The sequence below is a fragment of the Olea europaea genome, chromosome 2 (genome assembly GCF_002742605.1).
Source record: "Olea europaea var. sylvestris chromosome 2, O_europaea_v1, whole genome shotgun sequence".
NCBI lineage: Eukaryota > Viridiplantae > Streptophyta > Magnoliopsida > Lamiales > Oleaceae > Olea > Olea europaea.
In genome coordinates, this window is record NC_036238.1 from 16,217,861 (window position 1) to 16,235,680 (window position 17,820).

General features: G+C 32.7%; 2 protein-coding genes across 3 annotated transcripts; one reads left to right on the forward strand and one right to left on the reverse strand.

The window, feature by feature from the left end:
• The first annotated feature begins 2 nt into the window (after window positions 1-2).
• Window positions 3-3,250, forward strand: LOC111412401 (serine/arginine-rich splicing factor 6-like). 2 transcript variants are annotated; one of them, XM_023043333.1, is made up of 2 exons: window positions 3-31; window positions 1,053-3,250. In XM_023043333.1, the coding sequence occupies exon 2, from the start codon at window positions 1,053-1,055 to the stop codon at window positions 2,625-2,627; it is 1,575 nt and encodes a 524-aa protein (XP_022899101.1). In that variant the 5' UTR covers window positions 3-31; the 3' UTR covers window positions 2,628-3,250. The 2 variants fall into 2 exon arrangements, with proteins under 2 accessions (XP_022899101.1, XP_022899095.1); XM_023043327.1 differs by having other exon boundaries at window positions 9-553.
• A 12,575-nt stretch (window positions 3,251-15,825) lies between these two features.
• LOC111412416 lies at window positions 15,826-16,683 on the reverse strand. Its single transcript, XM_023043343.1, has one exon. The coding sequence runs from the start codon at window positions 16,402-16,404 to the stop codon at window positions 16,042-16,044; it is 363 nt and encodes a 120-aa protein (XP_022899111.1). The 5' UTR covers window positions 16,405-16,683; the 3' UTR covers window positions 15,826-16,041.
• Window positions 16,684-17,820: the final 1,137 nt, after the last annotated feature.

Consider the following 17,820-nt stretch of genomic DNA (forward strand, 5'->3'; position numbering starts at 1 on the left):
AACAATCAACTTCTTTTAGCACTAAGAACTTGTAAGTGGGACCTGAAACGCCCATTTCTTTGTACTCTGCAGTTTATTAGCTGTTGCATTATTTGGAGTGGCATTACTTGACTTTTCAGATTATAGTAAAGTGTTGCGCACCTTATATTAGATAGATAGTTTCTGGTCAGTACCAAAGTTTTCAAAAATGTTCAGACGCCTTGAATGTGTGTTGTACAAGGTGTTCATTAGGACCCTCAAAACTCACACTTTGAGTTCCTTTTGTCAAGACTTACGCCTTAATTTTAAAGTGCATGGGGCACGCATAGAGGTGGCTGAGGTGTGCTCCCCTTAATCCTTTTTTTAAGTCATGTTTTCCCAACACGTTTTGAGGGTTCCTCCAGATTGTTTAAATGCGCCTCAACTCTAAAAATTAGAAACAAAAGAATAGAATATTGGAGAAAATTAGAAAATAATGAGTGAAGGGAATGTGCTTAGCATAGCTTTGCACTCCTACAACAGAATACTAAAGAAGAGAACTTGCAACTCTTTGATTGCTAGAGACCTCCAACATGTAATGTCACCCTACTTTATTTTACTTTTTCTTATTATTGATGTCTCTATTGTGATGTTTTCTTTCCTCTGGAATTTCTTTCCTTTTAAGTCAAAGCAAATGAAGTTCTCAAATAACTGATGCATCTATTTTTTTGGACTTTTAGCTCTAGTTGTAGATTAATGGTCTTATAATGTGATTACTACTCTACTAATTTGTTATTGGCTGCTTTATTAATCCATTTTATGTTTCTAATAGTATGTTAGTCTTTTAGCTTTTCTAAACGGTATTAATAATTATATTTTGAAATTTTTAATTTTTTATTATGTGTAATTTTCTATTTTTGTAGTTATTTGAAATTCTATTGGTTTATGTTGAGCTTTATACTTCAAAGCAGCCGAGGTTCACCCTTTGCCTCATGCAAAAACACCTCAATACCACGTATACATGCATGCACCTATGTTTCTAAGTACTTGATGTAATTTTCAGGTTTTAAATTTTTTCTTGTTTTTTGCTACAGATGTCTTTGCATCTTGGTAATCTGTCATCTCGCATTCGTAAAGATGAATTGGAACGTGTTTTCCGAAGGTTTGGTAGGTGTACTGTACGGATAAAAGACAAATACGGGTTTGTAGTTTATGATTACCCTGCATGTGCTGAAAAAGCTCTGAAAACACTTCGAGGCAAAAGAATTTGTGGAGAGCCAATAACCCTATCGTGGTCAAATAGGCAGCGTCGAGCCTTGCTGCTATTTGATAGAGGTGGTAAATCATACAAGGCACCACAAGAAAGGTACTCTGTCAAAGATAGGGTGGGATCAAATGGTAAATACAATCACAATATGGAATTCAAGAAAATAGATAGTGAAGGTAGAAAGCCTGGTTCTTCTGACCTGGTTGATGAAGCAAGAAGCTACCCTTCCAACAATTTGAATTGTTGTGCTGGGGAAAAAGATCGTGCTGTTTTTGATGATTCTCATGAAGCTAGCGGGAAGAACCATATGGAGGATGATAGGTGGGGAGAGCAGGTTTTGGATCCATCAAACGAAAATGGTTTAGAAAATGGATTGGAGTTTGACCGTTATGAACCTTATTACAGTGATGACAAAAAGGAGCAGAATGAACTTCACGATGCATCCTATTTTTGTGGTTCACCCACTAGAACGAAGTCTCCAGAGAAAACAGGCTTTGGACAAAATGATCATCATAAAATTTTGGATCATCTCAGCAATTCAAAATCTCGAAAAACGTGCTATGCATGTGGTAAAGTGGGTCATGAAATGCGGAAGTGCCCCTCACAGCTGGAGAGACCCAGAACAAGGTCTCAACTGCCGAGTCAAAGTAGTGATGCTGCTCCAATGAGGCATCAGAAAAACGATAGGGAGCCATCGACTTCAAGAAATAATCGGAGATTGCTTAGACGTGGAGGTTCTCCCTCAGCACAGCTTACTTCCAGACATAGGAAACAAAAGTACAGGGAGAACAATCGAAATAAGACAGATTGTGAAAGTCCAGAGAGACACCGTTCAAAGAAAGCAAGGGTTCTGTTGTCGTCTTCAATCCACTCTGATTGTACTGCATCCAGATTGCAGTCACCTACAAGATCAATAAGCTCATTCTCTGAGTCTGTTTCCCATTCCAAGTTCAAATCAGCATCATCCAGAAAAAATTCTCCGTCCGCTCATTCGTGGTCTTCAACGTCATACCATTCTGGATCTAAACCCTTCATGTCGAGGTTGACATCAAGCTCAAACTCTCCCACATCTCTGGCTTTACCGGTAGCACTCGATAGATGTTTTTCTTCGTCACCAAATAAAATGCAAACAGATTACAGGGGAGACGAAAAACTGGTAAAAGGTGTCAGTGGCACCAAATCTGAAAATATTACAGTTACGGAAAATGAATCTGCAGCCGCAGCATTGAGAGAGGAAGGAATGAAAAAGGATCTTGCCATAAGGGAAGACGCACACAATATTGCCTTCACCAGTGATTCATGCCAACTGCTAGAGTCCTATAACACGCAGTCAGACAACAGTAATCACAATTGGGATAATTTGATGTTGCAAAGTGAGAGAGATGCGGGAAACTCCAAATGAGTACTGTGTGGTGGAACATACATCGGCAAAAGAGCCTGAAATCTCCGTGAGATCAAATGCTGCCCAGTCAACAAGACTGTCCTCTGAGGAAATGTACACATTTCTAAAACATTATCGACTGGAGCATCCTGAGGAAGATAAAAAGGATCTACCTGCTGAAACGTATCTAGGGTGTGCTCGCACATGGCCTTGGGAGATAATATACTATAGAAAACTAAAGAAGGGTGCAATTTCAGCCGAGAACTATGCACGGAGAATTGCTCAGAATAAAGAGTTCTGTATCGTCGATAATTACATTCGTGGCAGTAGTGGATGGGGAGAATTGGGTGAAGATAATCCTTGAGCAGTTGTTCCGTTGACTAGTACATTATATTCATCGTTGCACAACAGTTTTGGACCTGAATGATCGTCCCTTGCAAATTTCTTGAGACACGTAACGAAGCCTTGATCATATACTTGCCATGTAATTCTATGGTTATGTTTTGCTACATTTAAGAACCCATCCATATCTGCTCAAGAATATAGACACACAATGCTAAAGCTTCCGACTTTCTTACCGCCTTCAAGTGGTGATGTGTTCTGTAGAAACACATCTTCCAGAGTAGAAACAGAGGCATTATTGAGTTGCTGTTTGGTCTCCATTTTAATATTAATATATTTTTTATTTCTTCTTTTCAACCACACATTTTTTAATAAAATAATAGTACTCGTACGTTCAAAATTTTTCCTTCTTTTTTAATAACATATTATCCAAAAAAATACTATTCTAAAATACAATTTTTTCCAAAACCTCGATAAAAATGGATCCAAACAAGGGTTGAATAATGTAGTAACATAAGAATTTTGTGAATCTTTTTCATGCTCTCAAAAAACTGAATAAGTTGTGACTTGTCTGATTACAGTAGTAGCCGAGTTCTAAGTTACTTAAACTTCATTTAAAGAAACTTTTTAACTTTATAACACTTTCGAATTTTGAGCTTTGGAGAGCCTTTCCTTGTTAACCCAATGCTCTCCAAGACATGTTTCGTTTTTTACGTCCAGTACCTATTCAACACTCCAAAGTTCCAAACCTTTCATCTTAGAATTCTGTACGAGAAATATATCGTATTTCTTGGAAAATACTAGCGAGAAAAATATACAAAACTGCCCCTGTGATTGCCTTTTGTTTATTTTTTATTTTTTATTTTTTGTGATCATTATTGCAACATATATTCCAAGTCAAAAAAAGAAAAAAAGAAAAAAGAACAACCGCTTCGTAGTGTGGGAACCATCGAATGACTATCTACTTGAAAGGTCATTCTCTTATCTTAAACTTAGCCTACCAAATACCTGATTAGCCCATCCTTAAGCCTCATTTTTGGGCCCTTACCCCATGCACCTCGATAGCTTAAGAATAACTAATCAATATGGGGTGAATTGATTTTTAAAAACTTTTTCGAAAAATTGATTCAAATTTAAGTTGAGAATGAACAAGTCAATCAAACAAAAAAAATGCAAATGTATGAAAGCGCTAAGTAAATGGGAAGAGAGTGTAAATGATATAATTGTGGAGGCTCGATCCCAAACAATGATCTACGTCTTTCGTTACCAAATTCTTTGTAACGAGTAAGGTATTTTTACTAAATTTGATTGACCTATAGTGTAATCCAAATGCTTACAATGCCTCCAGTGATTTGCAAACAAAGAGCATTGATTCTTATACAATATTGAGCTTTCAGGGACCTCAATATGGCTCACATATTTAAAGAAAAATGATTTCACATTTTGAAACTTCTTTTTTAATAAATGATATAATCAAATTAAGTACAAAGAGATAAATAGGCTAACAATTAAATGAATAGCAGTGAATGAAATTCATCTGTTAGATGAGGAAAGAACTTTGATGAGAAAGATGTTTTTCAAACGTTGATTCAATCAATAGTTTTTCAAAATAAATGATTTGGTAAAGATAAATAAGATATAAGATCAATATAATTTAGCTCAAGAATATCTTACTTAAATGCTCTTAAAAGTGTTGCAATGAATATAAAGTGAAATAATACTTATAGAGTTGAAGACGCCAAAAATTTCGACTAACCAGACAACCAATTTGAACGTTCACATTTTGAACTGACAACCAAGCTAGTTGTTGTGCGTCAAAATTCAGAATGATAAATAAAGTTATCGTTGGATGATGTTTTTCACTTTATTTTTCAAGATAAGTGATATTGTAATGAGTTTAAAACTTTTAATATAGAGTTGAAATACTTACCTTTTGAAAAAATAATTTTTTTGCAAGTGTTTTTATGAAATAATTTTTTTGTGCATAAAATATTTTTCATCGAGTTTTTAATGATTCAATTCTAAAGATTAAAGCGTTGCACATTTATACATGAATGCAGAACATCTTAATATAATATATTTGATGTTTGACTATTGAAGTTCTTCGTCTCAAGTGAGTTGTTGTGAATGCTTGGCTTTCATTTCGATTTTTATTGATCGTCCGATGAAAGTCTTTTGGTAATGATCTTTTTGTCCTCAATTGGCCAACCTTGTAACAATAGTTATGAGACTTGAATTCAATTGTTAAAAATAAATTCAAGTTGTTTGCTATGATCAAAACATGAAGTCAATCAAAGGTCAACAATTTTTCCTTTTTGATTATGACAAACAAAATGATTAGCATAAATTCATAACAACAAATTGATAATGGATAAAAATTTTAAGGAGCAAATTGCATCCATAACAAAATACATAAAAGTAAATCATAAACCATAGCTATGGCTCCGGAGGAGGGGGTGGAGGGAAGTGAATGTAAAAGGCAGTCTGCTGAGCTTATATCACGGCTTGTTAAGCTTCAATTGCATATTGTTGGTCTAGTGTAGCAGCTTGTTAAACTTGCAATTGGTGAAGCATCCCGCCAAGATTGTCAATGGAGGAGGTAAGGGAATAAATGTGTTCGTTAAGGAAATTGTACTGATCCACAGTAAATGTGAAACCACGGGTGGGAGGAGGAACATTAGAACTCGAAATTTCATGAGGAGGGCTTGAAACTCGTAGTACATCATCGTATCGTCGTCCTCATCGCCATCGGAAGGTAGAATGGAAGGAGCCGAGGTAGGATTGAATTCTTTGGTGATATCCACCCATTGACCCTACTCTTTTTTTATTTTCATTTATTTAAAAGTTTGGATATTGATGGTATCGATAGGATGGAGTTTAACGAAGGTCTCATCATGTAAAGGGATTTCATAATGCTTAAAAAGTTTATAGGAAGCATGCCATAAAGTAAAGCTTTGGCGTAGTCAGTGGAATGGACAAGATTCATGAGACCGCGTGCAATGGTTGGAAAATTTAATTTTCACCCGACAAGAAAAGAATCGAGAGTGAAAAGATCAAAATTTTTTACTTCATCTAGATGACCTTTTCGAGGAAGAATGACACGTGGAATAATGTTTTGCAAAACGTTACATGGAAGAGTGAGTTGATTTGCACTAAGTTTGGAAATGTTTTCAATGCTTTTCTCAATGACTCTATGACATGCCTCAGTAGGATTATATCCTTCCAAGGCGGGATGAGCTCTATAAAGAAATATTTGATTTTCACACACTTCAAGCGTGAGAATGTCACCGATGAGAGCTTTGATGATGGTAATGCAGGTGTTTTTAAGTAGAAAGAAAATTTCTTCTGCCCCAGTAGTGATAACCATGTTTTTGTAGAATTCTTTCATGAGACGTGGATATGCATTTTCCTCTAACGTGGTAATCGACACCCAACCCATGATTTAAAGTATTCTTCTATGTGAAAATCGTTAAAGGAGAGGAGAAATGAAGAGAAAAGGGAACTAAGGTTCGGTTTTGAGAAATTTGAAATGTTAGTGGATGAAAGTTCGAATTTTAGAGAAATTTGAAATGTAAAAGTGATGGGTTTTTGAATTAGCAGAGTAATTGATTATTTGAGATGGAAATATGAAGGATCTATGGAAGATTTAGGGAGAGAAAAGCGAGAGATGGAGAAGAAAAGAGAGCTGAATCATGTATATAAAATATGATTTTACGATGTACCGAAAATCCGGTTCATGATCCGGACGTCTGTATTGGCATCGTTAATTTGGCCCATTTTTCTCTGCCAAACCGTACAGGGTTTCGAATAGTCCGCTCGACTTGTTCGAATCTTTTTTTCTTAACATATTAAAGTAAATACCATTAAAAAAAATGTAAGAACAAATAGTATGAATTTAATTTAAGCATGTACTTCAAATTCATTAATGATGCCCAAAACTCTTCGAATATGTGAGAATCGAACAAGAGGTTTAGTAAAAATGTCCTCCAATTGATTTTTTGTATTCATAAATTGTAATATAATCTCTCTCTTTTGTACATGATCTCTTAAAAAGTGATGTCTAATTTCAATATACTTTGTTCGAGAGTGCAAAATAGGATTTTTCAACAAGTTTATGGCACTGGTGTTATCACACAAGATAGATATATGATCAAATGATAAGTGATAATTACTAAGATTGTGTTTGATACCCATTTTTACAGAAAAATAAATTTTAGAATAATAGATTGATGAAGAATGTGTGGATAAAAAATAAGGAAAAGTTTTATTTATTTATGTGTAATATTATTTTAATGAAGAATGTATAGTTAAAAAGAAAAAAGAAAAAAATGTATTTTGATAAAAATGATAATCAAACGGGGCCTAAGAGTTTGTTTTATCCATAATACTTGTGTACAACAACTAGCGTTCCAATTATATTCGGCTTCGGCTATAGACAATGCAATCGATTTTTATATCTTACTAAAACATGACACAAGTGCAAAGCCTAAAAAATCACATGTTCCGCTAGTACTCTTGCAATCAACTGTACAATTGGCCCAATCCCATTCGAATAACTAAGTAAATCAATGTGTGTGCCATTTAGATACCGAAGGCCTAAGGTTCAAATGCATTAAGATATCTAAAAGTTCTTTTTACCGCACAGAGGTGTGATTTTTTAGGATTAGATTGAAATTTAGCATATAAACAACACTAAACAAGATATCGAGTCTATTTGCGGTTAAGTAAAGAAGGGACCCAATCATACCTCGATATTTAGTTACATCAAAGAAAGTACATTGATCATGTATGCTCATCGGAATATTCATTGGCTTCAAGTCATCCATTTCAAACCTCTTGAATATGACCAATATATATCTATTTTGACTAATTAATATTCCATCATTAGCTTGCTTAATTTGAAGTCCAAGGAAGAATTTTAGTTCTTCCATCATTCTTACTTCAAATTTCATGTTCATGCATTATGAAAATTCTCCACAAAAATATATATTAGTTGCATCGAATATAATATCATCAATATAAATTTGAACGACAATCATATAATTCTTTTAAGTTTTGACAAAAAGAGTAGTATTCGCTTTACCTATTAAAAAGACATTTAAAAGTAGAAATTTTCTTAATCTTTTATACCAAACTCTGGAAGCTTGTTTTAAATCGTAAAGAACCTTTCTAAGTTTAAAAACATAATCCAGATACTTGTGGTTTTTAAATCAGGGAATTGCTCTACAAAAATTTCTTTTTGAATATATCCATTTAGAAATACATTTTTAACATCAATTTGATAAAGCGTGAATCCTTTATAATAAGCAAATGCAATAAGCATGCGAATAGACTCTAACCTAGAAACCGATGCAATGATTTCTTCAAAATCGATACCTTCTTTTTATTGTAACCTCGACTACTAATCTAGCATTGTTATGCACAATTATCTAGTTTTCATCGACGGTTTGATAAATTGGTATAGTGATTAAATTCCAAACATGATTTCTTTTAAATTGATTTAGTTCTTCTTGCATAGTTAGAACCCAAAATTCATTAAATTCGGCTTCCTTGAATTTTTTTTGTTCAACTTGTGAAATGAAAGCACAACTATTAAGATGATTTTATTAGAAGCTCTAGTGGTAATACCTTTGGATGGATCCCCAATAAATAGTTCTTTTGAGTGAGAAGGAATAAATCTCCATTCTTGTGGTAGAGTAGGGTCTTTTGATACTTCAGTAGGCTCTACTTCATTTTGTTGAACGTTTGCTTCTTCCTTGTGTTCATCTTTTGAATCCTCCTTGTTTTGATTTTGAATATTCATTTTGTTCAGAAGAAATGTTCAATCCTACATCATTAGCAATATCTTTTTCACAATCAAGATGATTAGTTTCATCAAAAGTGACATGCATGAATTCTTCAATAACTAGAGTTCTTTTGTTAAAGACTCTATAAACTTTGCTGGTCGATAAATATTTTACAAAGATTCCAATATCGAATTTTGAATCAAATTTTTACAAGTTTTCTTTTATGTTCAAAATAAAGCATTTGCAACAAAATATTTTGAAATAACTGATATTTGGAATTTTATTTTTCCAAAGCTCATAGGGAGTCTTAGTTTTCTTTCAACTAACTAAAACTCTATTAACAATATAGCAAGCAATGTTTACAGCTTCGACTTGAAAGTTTTTTGGCATACTATTTTCATTAAATATGGTCCTAGCAATTTCTTATAATGTGCAATTTTTCCTTTCTACTATACCATTTTGTTGAGGAGTTCTAGGAACTGAGAAATTATGTTTATATCCATTTTCATTATAGAAATTATCAAAAGCCATATTATCAAATTCTCCACCATTCTCACTTCTAATAGTTGTAATAGAGCACCATTTTTCATTTTGAACCTTTTTACAAAAATGTTTAAATACATTCAAAACTTCATCTTTTAAATTTAAGAATAGGATCCAAGTAAATTTAAATCGTCGACAATGACGAATGCGTAATGTTTACCACCCAAACTAGTAGTTCTAGAGGGTCCAAAAAAGTTCTATGTGGAGTAGTTGTACCGGTTTTGTAGTTGAAGAGTATAGCTTATGTTTAAAAGAACATTTCATTTGTTTTCCAAATTGATAATCATCACAAATTTGATCTTTATCAAACTTTAAATATGGCAAACTTTGGACAAAGCAATTTTTGAGAGAAGATTCATACTAACATGACCTAATCTCCTATGCCACTACTAAGTATCTTCCTTTAAACTTAATAAACAATTTTCATCACTCACAAATTCAATATTTATGATGATATAAACGTCTTTACTTTGGCATATTATAAACATCATCTCTTTTGATTTAGGATACTTAATAAGACATTTAGAAGAATCGAATTTAATATGATATCGTTTATCACATAATTGACAAAGACTAACGAAATAATGTTTGAGGTTATCTATCAATAAAACGTTTTCAATTGAAGGAGAAGACTTATTACCAATATTTCTAATTCCAATGATTTTTCCTTTTTACATTATCCCCGAATGTGACATGATCTACATCATTCTTTTTGAAGCTTGATAGTAACATTCTATCTCCTATCATGTGGTTTGAACTTCCACTATCCAAGAACCATTTGCTTTTCATCTTCTTTGGTACGTATAAAAAATAATTTAATTTTTGATATTTGGTACCCATACAAGTTTGGGTCCTTGGTACTTATTTTTAATGAACTCTCGAATCCACTTGTTCTTACTTTCAAAGTGTAGCCTCTTTTTTATTAGACAATTATAAGCAATATATACATATTTATTGCAAAAACTACATGTAATATTTGAAAAAAATGTGTTTAATGCTTTGACAAATTATATATATATTGATCACCAAGTATTAAATTAAAGTTCTTCTTGCCTTGAGTAATTTTGTAAATAATCTTAGTTAAATCTTCAACGTTTTTTTAAAGAAAAGCTTTCTTTAATCAATGAATCATAATCAACATTTTCTTTTTTGAGATTCTTTTGAGTTTCCAAAATTTTCTTTGTTTCATTTTTCAAAAAGTAGTTTACCTTTTAAGAATAGGGTGATTTAAGGCAAACTTTTTGAATTCCTCAAGAATTTCATTATGAGAGGTAGATAAATCATCAAATGAACATTTTTCAATAGGGTTTACCTTATCTTCGATTACCTTGAAGCACATATTGGTGACTTCTTCTTGACTATCATTTTCATCACAATCATCATCGTCGTTTTCATCTCATGTTGCTTGAGGTGCCTTTTTCTTGATATTTCTCTTCTTGTTTGGGCATTTGGTTCTCTTGTGATCAGATTTGTCACAATCATAGCAAATAAATTTTCTTACTTATTTCTTCACCATTTTCTTTTTCCTTTTGGAATCTTCGATTATTTCGAATATCTCTCCATTTTTTGACAATAAGAATATATCATTGAGCTCTTGGTCACTCATTCTTTCACTTGTAATTTTCTTCAATTACCGATTTTAAAGCAATTTCGTGCTTAGGGGGTTCCTTCGATTCCTCTTTGCTTTTCCTTGTTTTCTCCTTAGTTTCGACATCGTTGAACTCATAAGTAATCAAGATTCCATAAAGTTCTTCTAATGGATATGAGTTAATATCTTTGGTATTCTCTATCAATATCCTTAATGAGGTCCAATCTTTCGATAGTGACCTAAGCATTTTACTTACAAGCTCACCATTAGAAAATGTACGATCAAATCATTTGAGGCCATTAATAATATTGGTGAAGCGAGTAATCATGTCAACAATAAGTTCATCTTGTTTCATGAAGCAGTTTCCGAATTCTTTAATCAAAAGATTTATCGTGGTTTCCTTTACATTATTGGTGCCAACATGAGTAACTTCTATGTATGTCAAATATCATATGCAGAATCGCATGCGTGAATACAATTAAATTCATTACTATCTATGACACAATAAAGTAGATTTTTTACTCTAAATTTTAAAGATAATTTTCTTTAATCATCTTCGTCATACTCCTTTCTAGGTTTTAGAATGGTTTGATTGGGGTTTGCAATCAACTTTAATAATATTTTTAGCACATAAGGACCATATTCAATTACTTTCCAAATATTATAACTATTGATTGAGTGTAAATTATCATCCTAGCTTTCAAGTAATTATAATGTGTGCCATCAAAGAAGGAATGGCGATTTGTAGAATGCTCCTCAAGATTTTGAAAATTGTGGTTAACCATTACCCAAGATTGTGAAATCTTTTAATTTTAAAATTGAACATCTTGCTCTAATACCAATTAATAGTCCAAGAATAGCTAACCAAGAAGGGGTGAATTGGTTTTTAAAAACTTTTTCGAAAAATTGATTCAAATTTAAGTAAGTTGAAAATGAATAAGTCAATCAAACAAAAAAAAATGCACATTTACGAAAGTGATAAGTAAAAGGGAAGAGAGTGTGCAAACGATATAATTGTAGAGGTTCGATCCTAAACAATGATCTACATCCTCTGTTATCATGCTTTATGTCATGAGCAAGGTCTTTTTACTAAATTTGTTTGACTTATGGTACAATCCAAATCCTTATAATGATTCTGGTGACTTACAAATAAGAAATACCAATCTTTATACAATATTGAGTTTTTGGGGACCTCAATATAACCCACAAATATAAAGTGAAATGATTTTACAATTTGAAATTTCTCTCTTAATAAATGATATAATCAAATTAAGTATAAAGAGATAAATGGACTAACACTTAAAGAAATAGTAATGAATGAAGCTCAATTATTAGGTGAGAAAAGAACTTTGACGAGAACTATGTTTTTCAAAAGTTGATTCAATTAAAAGTTTTTTAAAGTAAATGATTTGAAAAAGATAATTAAGATATAAGATTAATATAATTTAACTCAAGAATATCTTACTTAAATGCTCTCAAAAATGTTGTAATAAATGCAAAGTAACGTGGTATTTTTAGAGTTCAAGACGCCAAAAATTCTAACTAACCGGACAACTAATTCGGATATCCACATTCTGAACCGGCAACCAAGCTATAGCCATTGTGAGTCAAAATTCAAAAGGTAAAGAAAGTTACCGTTGGATGAAACGAATGTCCACTAGGTCCAACTGGACTTCCATTTGGACTGAATTTTTCTTTCTTGATTGCTTTGAAAGTGTATAATTTTGAACGATGTTTTCACTTTATTTTTCAAAGTAAGTGATATTGTAATGAGTTTGAATATCGAGTTGAAATACTTACCTTTTGAAAAATAATTTTTATGCAAGTGTTTTTATGAAATAATTTTCTCATGCATAAAAATTTATTCATTGAGCATTTTATGATTCATTGCTAAAGATTAAAACGTTGTACATTTACACATCAATGCAAAACATCTTAAGCTAATATCTTCGATGTTTGACTATTAAAATTCTTTGTCTCGAGTGATTTGTCGTAAATGCCTGGTTTTTATCTCGATTTTCATTGATTGTCCGATGCGAGTTTTTTGGTAGTGATTTTTTTATTCCCGTTGATCAACCCTGCAATAATAGCTATGAAGACTCGAATTCAATTGTTAGAAATAAATTCAATTTGTTTGTTACATCAAAACATGAAATCAACCATAGGTCAATACACCTCGCCCCCAACCCAGTATTTGTCCTTGGATGTAGAATTCTTTTCACCAATATGGTACAGCATTTATAAGACCTAAATAAACACATTATGGCTCCACCCTGACTTTCTTCTGCAATTGCTTCCCCACTTCTTCCTCTAAAATATTTAGTGTGTGTACAAAGTCGTTACAACATTTTCTGAGTCTACCACTAAATGTGGATGTACAGTATCATGTCATTCAATTCACTTAATTTCTTGCTATAATGAGAGTTTGAGTAAATGCAAAATTCAGTAAGCTTCAAATGTTGTGCAAGCTGGAGTAGGAGCTAGGACCTTGCACTATGTGATGTTTTAACAATATTTCGTTTGTCAGCATAGTTATAAAAACCGACTTAGTTGATTGCATGAGCAAGACAAAGAATGATGTTAGATTTTCTTAAAAGACCTAATACACACATGCATAGAGGCATGTACGTGGGCTGGACAGAGTTGAGATTCATTCTCTAAGTCCGTAGGACCAGGGGCGGATCCACATGGGGTCATGTGGGGTCAAATGACCCCACAATTTTTTGAAATTTTTTTTTTTTTTTTTTTGCTGAAAACTTAATTTTTTGCTCCAAAAAGTTCAAATCCTAAATCTATATCCATATCACATGGTCCATATTCATTATTTAGTCCATAGATATATCATATAATCCACCGATTTCTTTTCAAAATGCAAATATCGAACATGAACAACGAACAATTGATTTTTCCTTTTTGTTCATAATATGTTGTTTGAAAAAAAAAAAATTTTGACCCCACAGTTCAAACGGTGTGGGTCCGCCCCTGCGTAGGACGTTCCACTTGGGCTTTTGAGATCTTCTTGTTGATGCGATCATATTGGTCTTTTGTCGTGCTGATGCGGTGCTTTCCATTCGAGTTGACCAGGTTTGGCCTTACATCTTATGTGAAATTGGGAAAAACTAGTTGATGGAGAGGTTCTTAGTGACCTGATAGGCTTTGTCTACTTTGCTTTGTAGTAGATGTAAATTTATCCATTTCGTTTGTGTAATTTCTCTCTTTTGTGGTCCATTGCAGCAGATCATTAATGCTTAAGGATAGAAATTGGGGACTCGTCACTTATGGTTCGAAAATTGAATTTGTATTTGCTACATCATATTGGATTTTTGAGGACAATGGTTAAGGTTTTAACTTCCTATGTTTTAATAGTATTTAACGCTGTCTGATTATGCTATACATGATAGAATAAGGGGTTGTGAATTAAATTTTTATTTAACATATGACAACGTAGCCCTAATTGTTCTCAACACACTCAATAACTTCAGCATTTATTTGTGTTAAAGGATAAAAATCCCACATCGGTTAAATATCGAAATATTGACCAATTTAAAAAGATTTTGGACTACTCCTCTTAACAAGGTTGACCTTATTAAGATGAACCCCAAATTTTAATAAGGTATCAGAGCCCATTAAACTCCAACGAGCAATTCGATCCGATTATAAGTCTTAATTAATGAGCGACGGATTGCAAGATTCGTCTGCTCAAACGAGCCACCATCTTGTGGGGGCATGTTAAGGGATAAAAATTTCACATCGGTTAAATACCCAAATATTGACCAATATAAAAAGATCTTGGGCTACTCCTCTTAACAAAGTTGACCTTATTAAGATGGACCCAAATCTTAATAATTTGGTTTTAACGATCTTTCAATCTAATAGTATAATCACCCTTGTTTGAATGCTCAACCCAACCTCGGTCCAATTCATCCTCTTCATAACTACCGTAGATGAGTAATGACCTAATAATAACGTCACACTTTCATTCATTGATTATTTTGAGTAATTAATATTAATATTGACATTGAACTACTTGAATAGGCTTTAATTCTTAATGATGCCACTAAAATAAGATGGGTTTTAAGTGGAAAACACGGTATTGATGCCCAACTAAAAGAAGCTTAAATAATTTTTTCTATGTTCTTTCTCAGTCAACCTCCTTTCACCATCAAGAATTCTATCATTTCTTACCAAGTGGATCTGTTCTAGAAAGAGGTGACCTGCACCAAATCAAGGCCAATGAAGAACCTTCTCTCTCTGAGCTTTTACTCTTGTAGTAAAGCAAGAAGAAATGCTTCTCATATATCATCCTAATGATTAGGAAGGGGCTAAAGGTGGGCATGTTAAATTAGGGCATAAGTAGCTTTAAATAAAGAATCAATAGTTGAATGTGAAGATTTTATCGATCATCTACAACATTGTTTAATAGTACATAACAAACATGTCTTTATAGATTGACATCGTTCTTTACATGTGATATACAAGTTGCATTTGTTCAACATTTAGGAACATTCTTTGATCAACCATGTTTAGAATTTTTTCAAGAATCACAATCATTGTATTCGATATCTTTGTTTTCTTTTTCGCTGTAGTTACATTTAACACCCCCCCCCCCACCCCAGGGGATAAGTGAGTATGGCCTACAGTTTGGAAGCAAAAGTTACTTCACAGCATCAATTTGGTTTACATTTTTTGTTACTAAAATTCTACTTTTTTAAGAAATAAATTATTGATGAGTGAGAAGGGATTGTGAAATTTATTCTTACAAGATCTATAGTTAAAATTAATGTTTGACTTTCAAAATAGAATTTAAGAAGTAAATGTATCCCAAAATAGGCTATTTCATTCTTATGCTAAAAGAAATTTTTATAGTTCATTTCCCTCCTTTAAACTCAGTTTTGTGAAAGTTAACCTAACCATGCCGCGATTGGAAGCAATCGACAGTGAAATGCTTAAAAGCAATATATGAACAAACGTAGGCAGGAAATTGCATTATGTTTCTGAAGAAAAATCGGGCAGTTGTACTAAATATGGTAATGGAACAAAAACCAACACCACTTCTATACCAGATCAACTTCCTATTGCTACTTGGAAAGACAATGAAAAGGGCTTGTTTAGTGGGGATAGGGGTAGGGTAAGGACTAGCATATATTGAGATAGATATACATATATAAAAGTATGGCTAGCCCTTCTTTGTTTTCTTGGTGGTGGTGGTCTTGTCATGGATGACATCAAGCAAAACAGAGCTTTTGCATTTGGGGCATCTTGGGTCTTCTTCTGCAAGCATGACATACATGAGACACCGGGGGCACCCCACAAGCATCATGGATATGGCCTCCGGGCCGGTGGAGTACTGCCGGGACTCCTGCTGGTTCACTTCCGATGATACACATGAACTCGGAGGCGATGTCGACGATCGACTCGGGGACTCAGGATGGAGGTTTCTTCTTGCTGGTGGTGACAAATTCAACCCGAGATCAAGCTGTGGTACGTTTCTTCTGCTCATGATTCTCCAAGAATTCCTTTGATATTTTCTTGAAACCATATTAGCTGAAATATCTTATAAGGACCATAAATTTGATTGAATTGAAGTATATAAGTTCATACCTTAACAGGGTGGATATGGCGAAAGATAGAGGTGGCGAGCGGCTGCTATGCGGCGGTGATGACCATCTTTTTGAGAAGTAACAACACTTTTAACATGGATATGTAAAAGGGTCTGTGGTAGTTGGTTTTGAGAGTCTGAGCCCATTATATATAATAGAATAGGGGATAGATGGGGTTTCTTTAAAGCTTAATTAAATTATGGTGAGAGATGGACGGAGGAAAGTTTGTGGTAAAATTGCAATTAAGTTAAAAATTCATTGGCCACAGAGTCGAGGTTTGTGCACTTTTTGAGCTTCAATTAACCACCAGAGATTAAGATCTAGATTTTAATAAATAATTAATTTTAATCACACATTTTATTGAATTCACAATTGGTCAACTACACATTTATTTCATCTATTTCCATCAAAATTAATTTTAATCCCTACCAAATAGAACTAAATTTCTAATACATCCAATTACACAAATATTGTAAATTCTTGCATTTTTGAGATAGGATGTGTTACTTGTAAATATATATGTTTTTCATTTCAAATTTAAAAGAAAATATCTTTAAAAATATAATAATACTAAAATACCAATAATGGGTTATGTTAAAATGTACATTTTGAGTTGTATTCATCAAATTAGGTATCTTAGCAGTTACATTTCAAACCTATAGATTCAATGAGTGTGTGCATAAGTTTGTGGTAAAATTGCAATTAAGTTAAAAATTCATTGGCTACAGAGTCGAGGTTTGTTCATTTTTTGAGCTTTTAAAGCTTCAATTAACCAATTTTAATTAATAATTAATTTTAATCACATATTTTATTGAATTCACAATTGGTCAACTACACATTTATTTCATCTATTTCCATCAAAATTAATTTTAATCCCTACTAAATGGAGCTAAATTTCTAATACATCCAATTACACAAATATTGTAAATTCTTGCATTTTTGAGATAGGATGTGTTACTTGTAAATATATATGTTTTTCATTTCAAATTTGAAAAAAAATATCTTTAAAAATATAATAATACTAAAATACCAATAATGGGTTATGTCAAAATGTACATTTTGAGTTGTATTCATCAAATTAGGTATCTTAGCAGTTACATTTCAAACCTATAGATTCAATGAGTGTGTGCACGTTTTGTGCTTTTAAAGCTTAAACAAATTCCAAAAACATCAAACTATACAAGTATTAATATATTAAATATCATATCAAGTAAGAATTATTTTTTGAACGATTTTAACCCTACTACAATTCAACTATTTCAATAATACTTTATTTTTTATTTTTTAATCTGTAATAAATACTACAAAATTCTTGTTATGCATGAATTCCGTGTTACTAATTCTAGATTAATTAA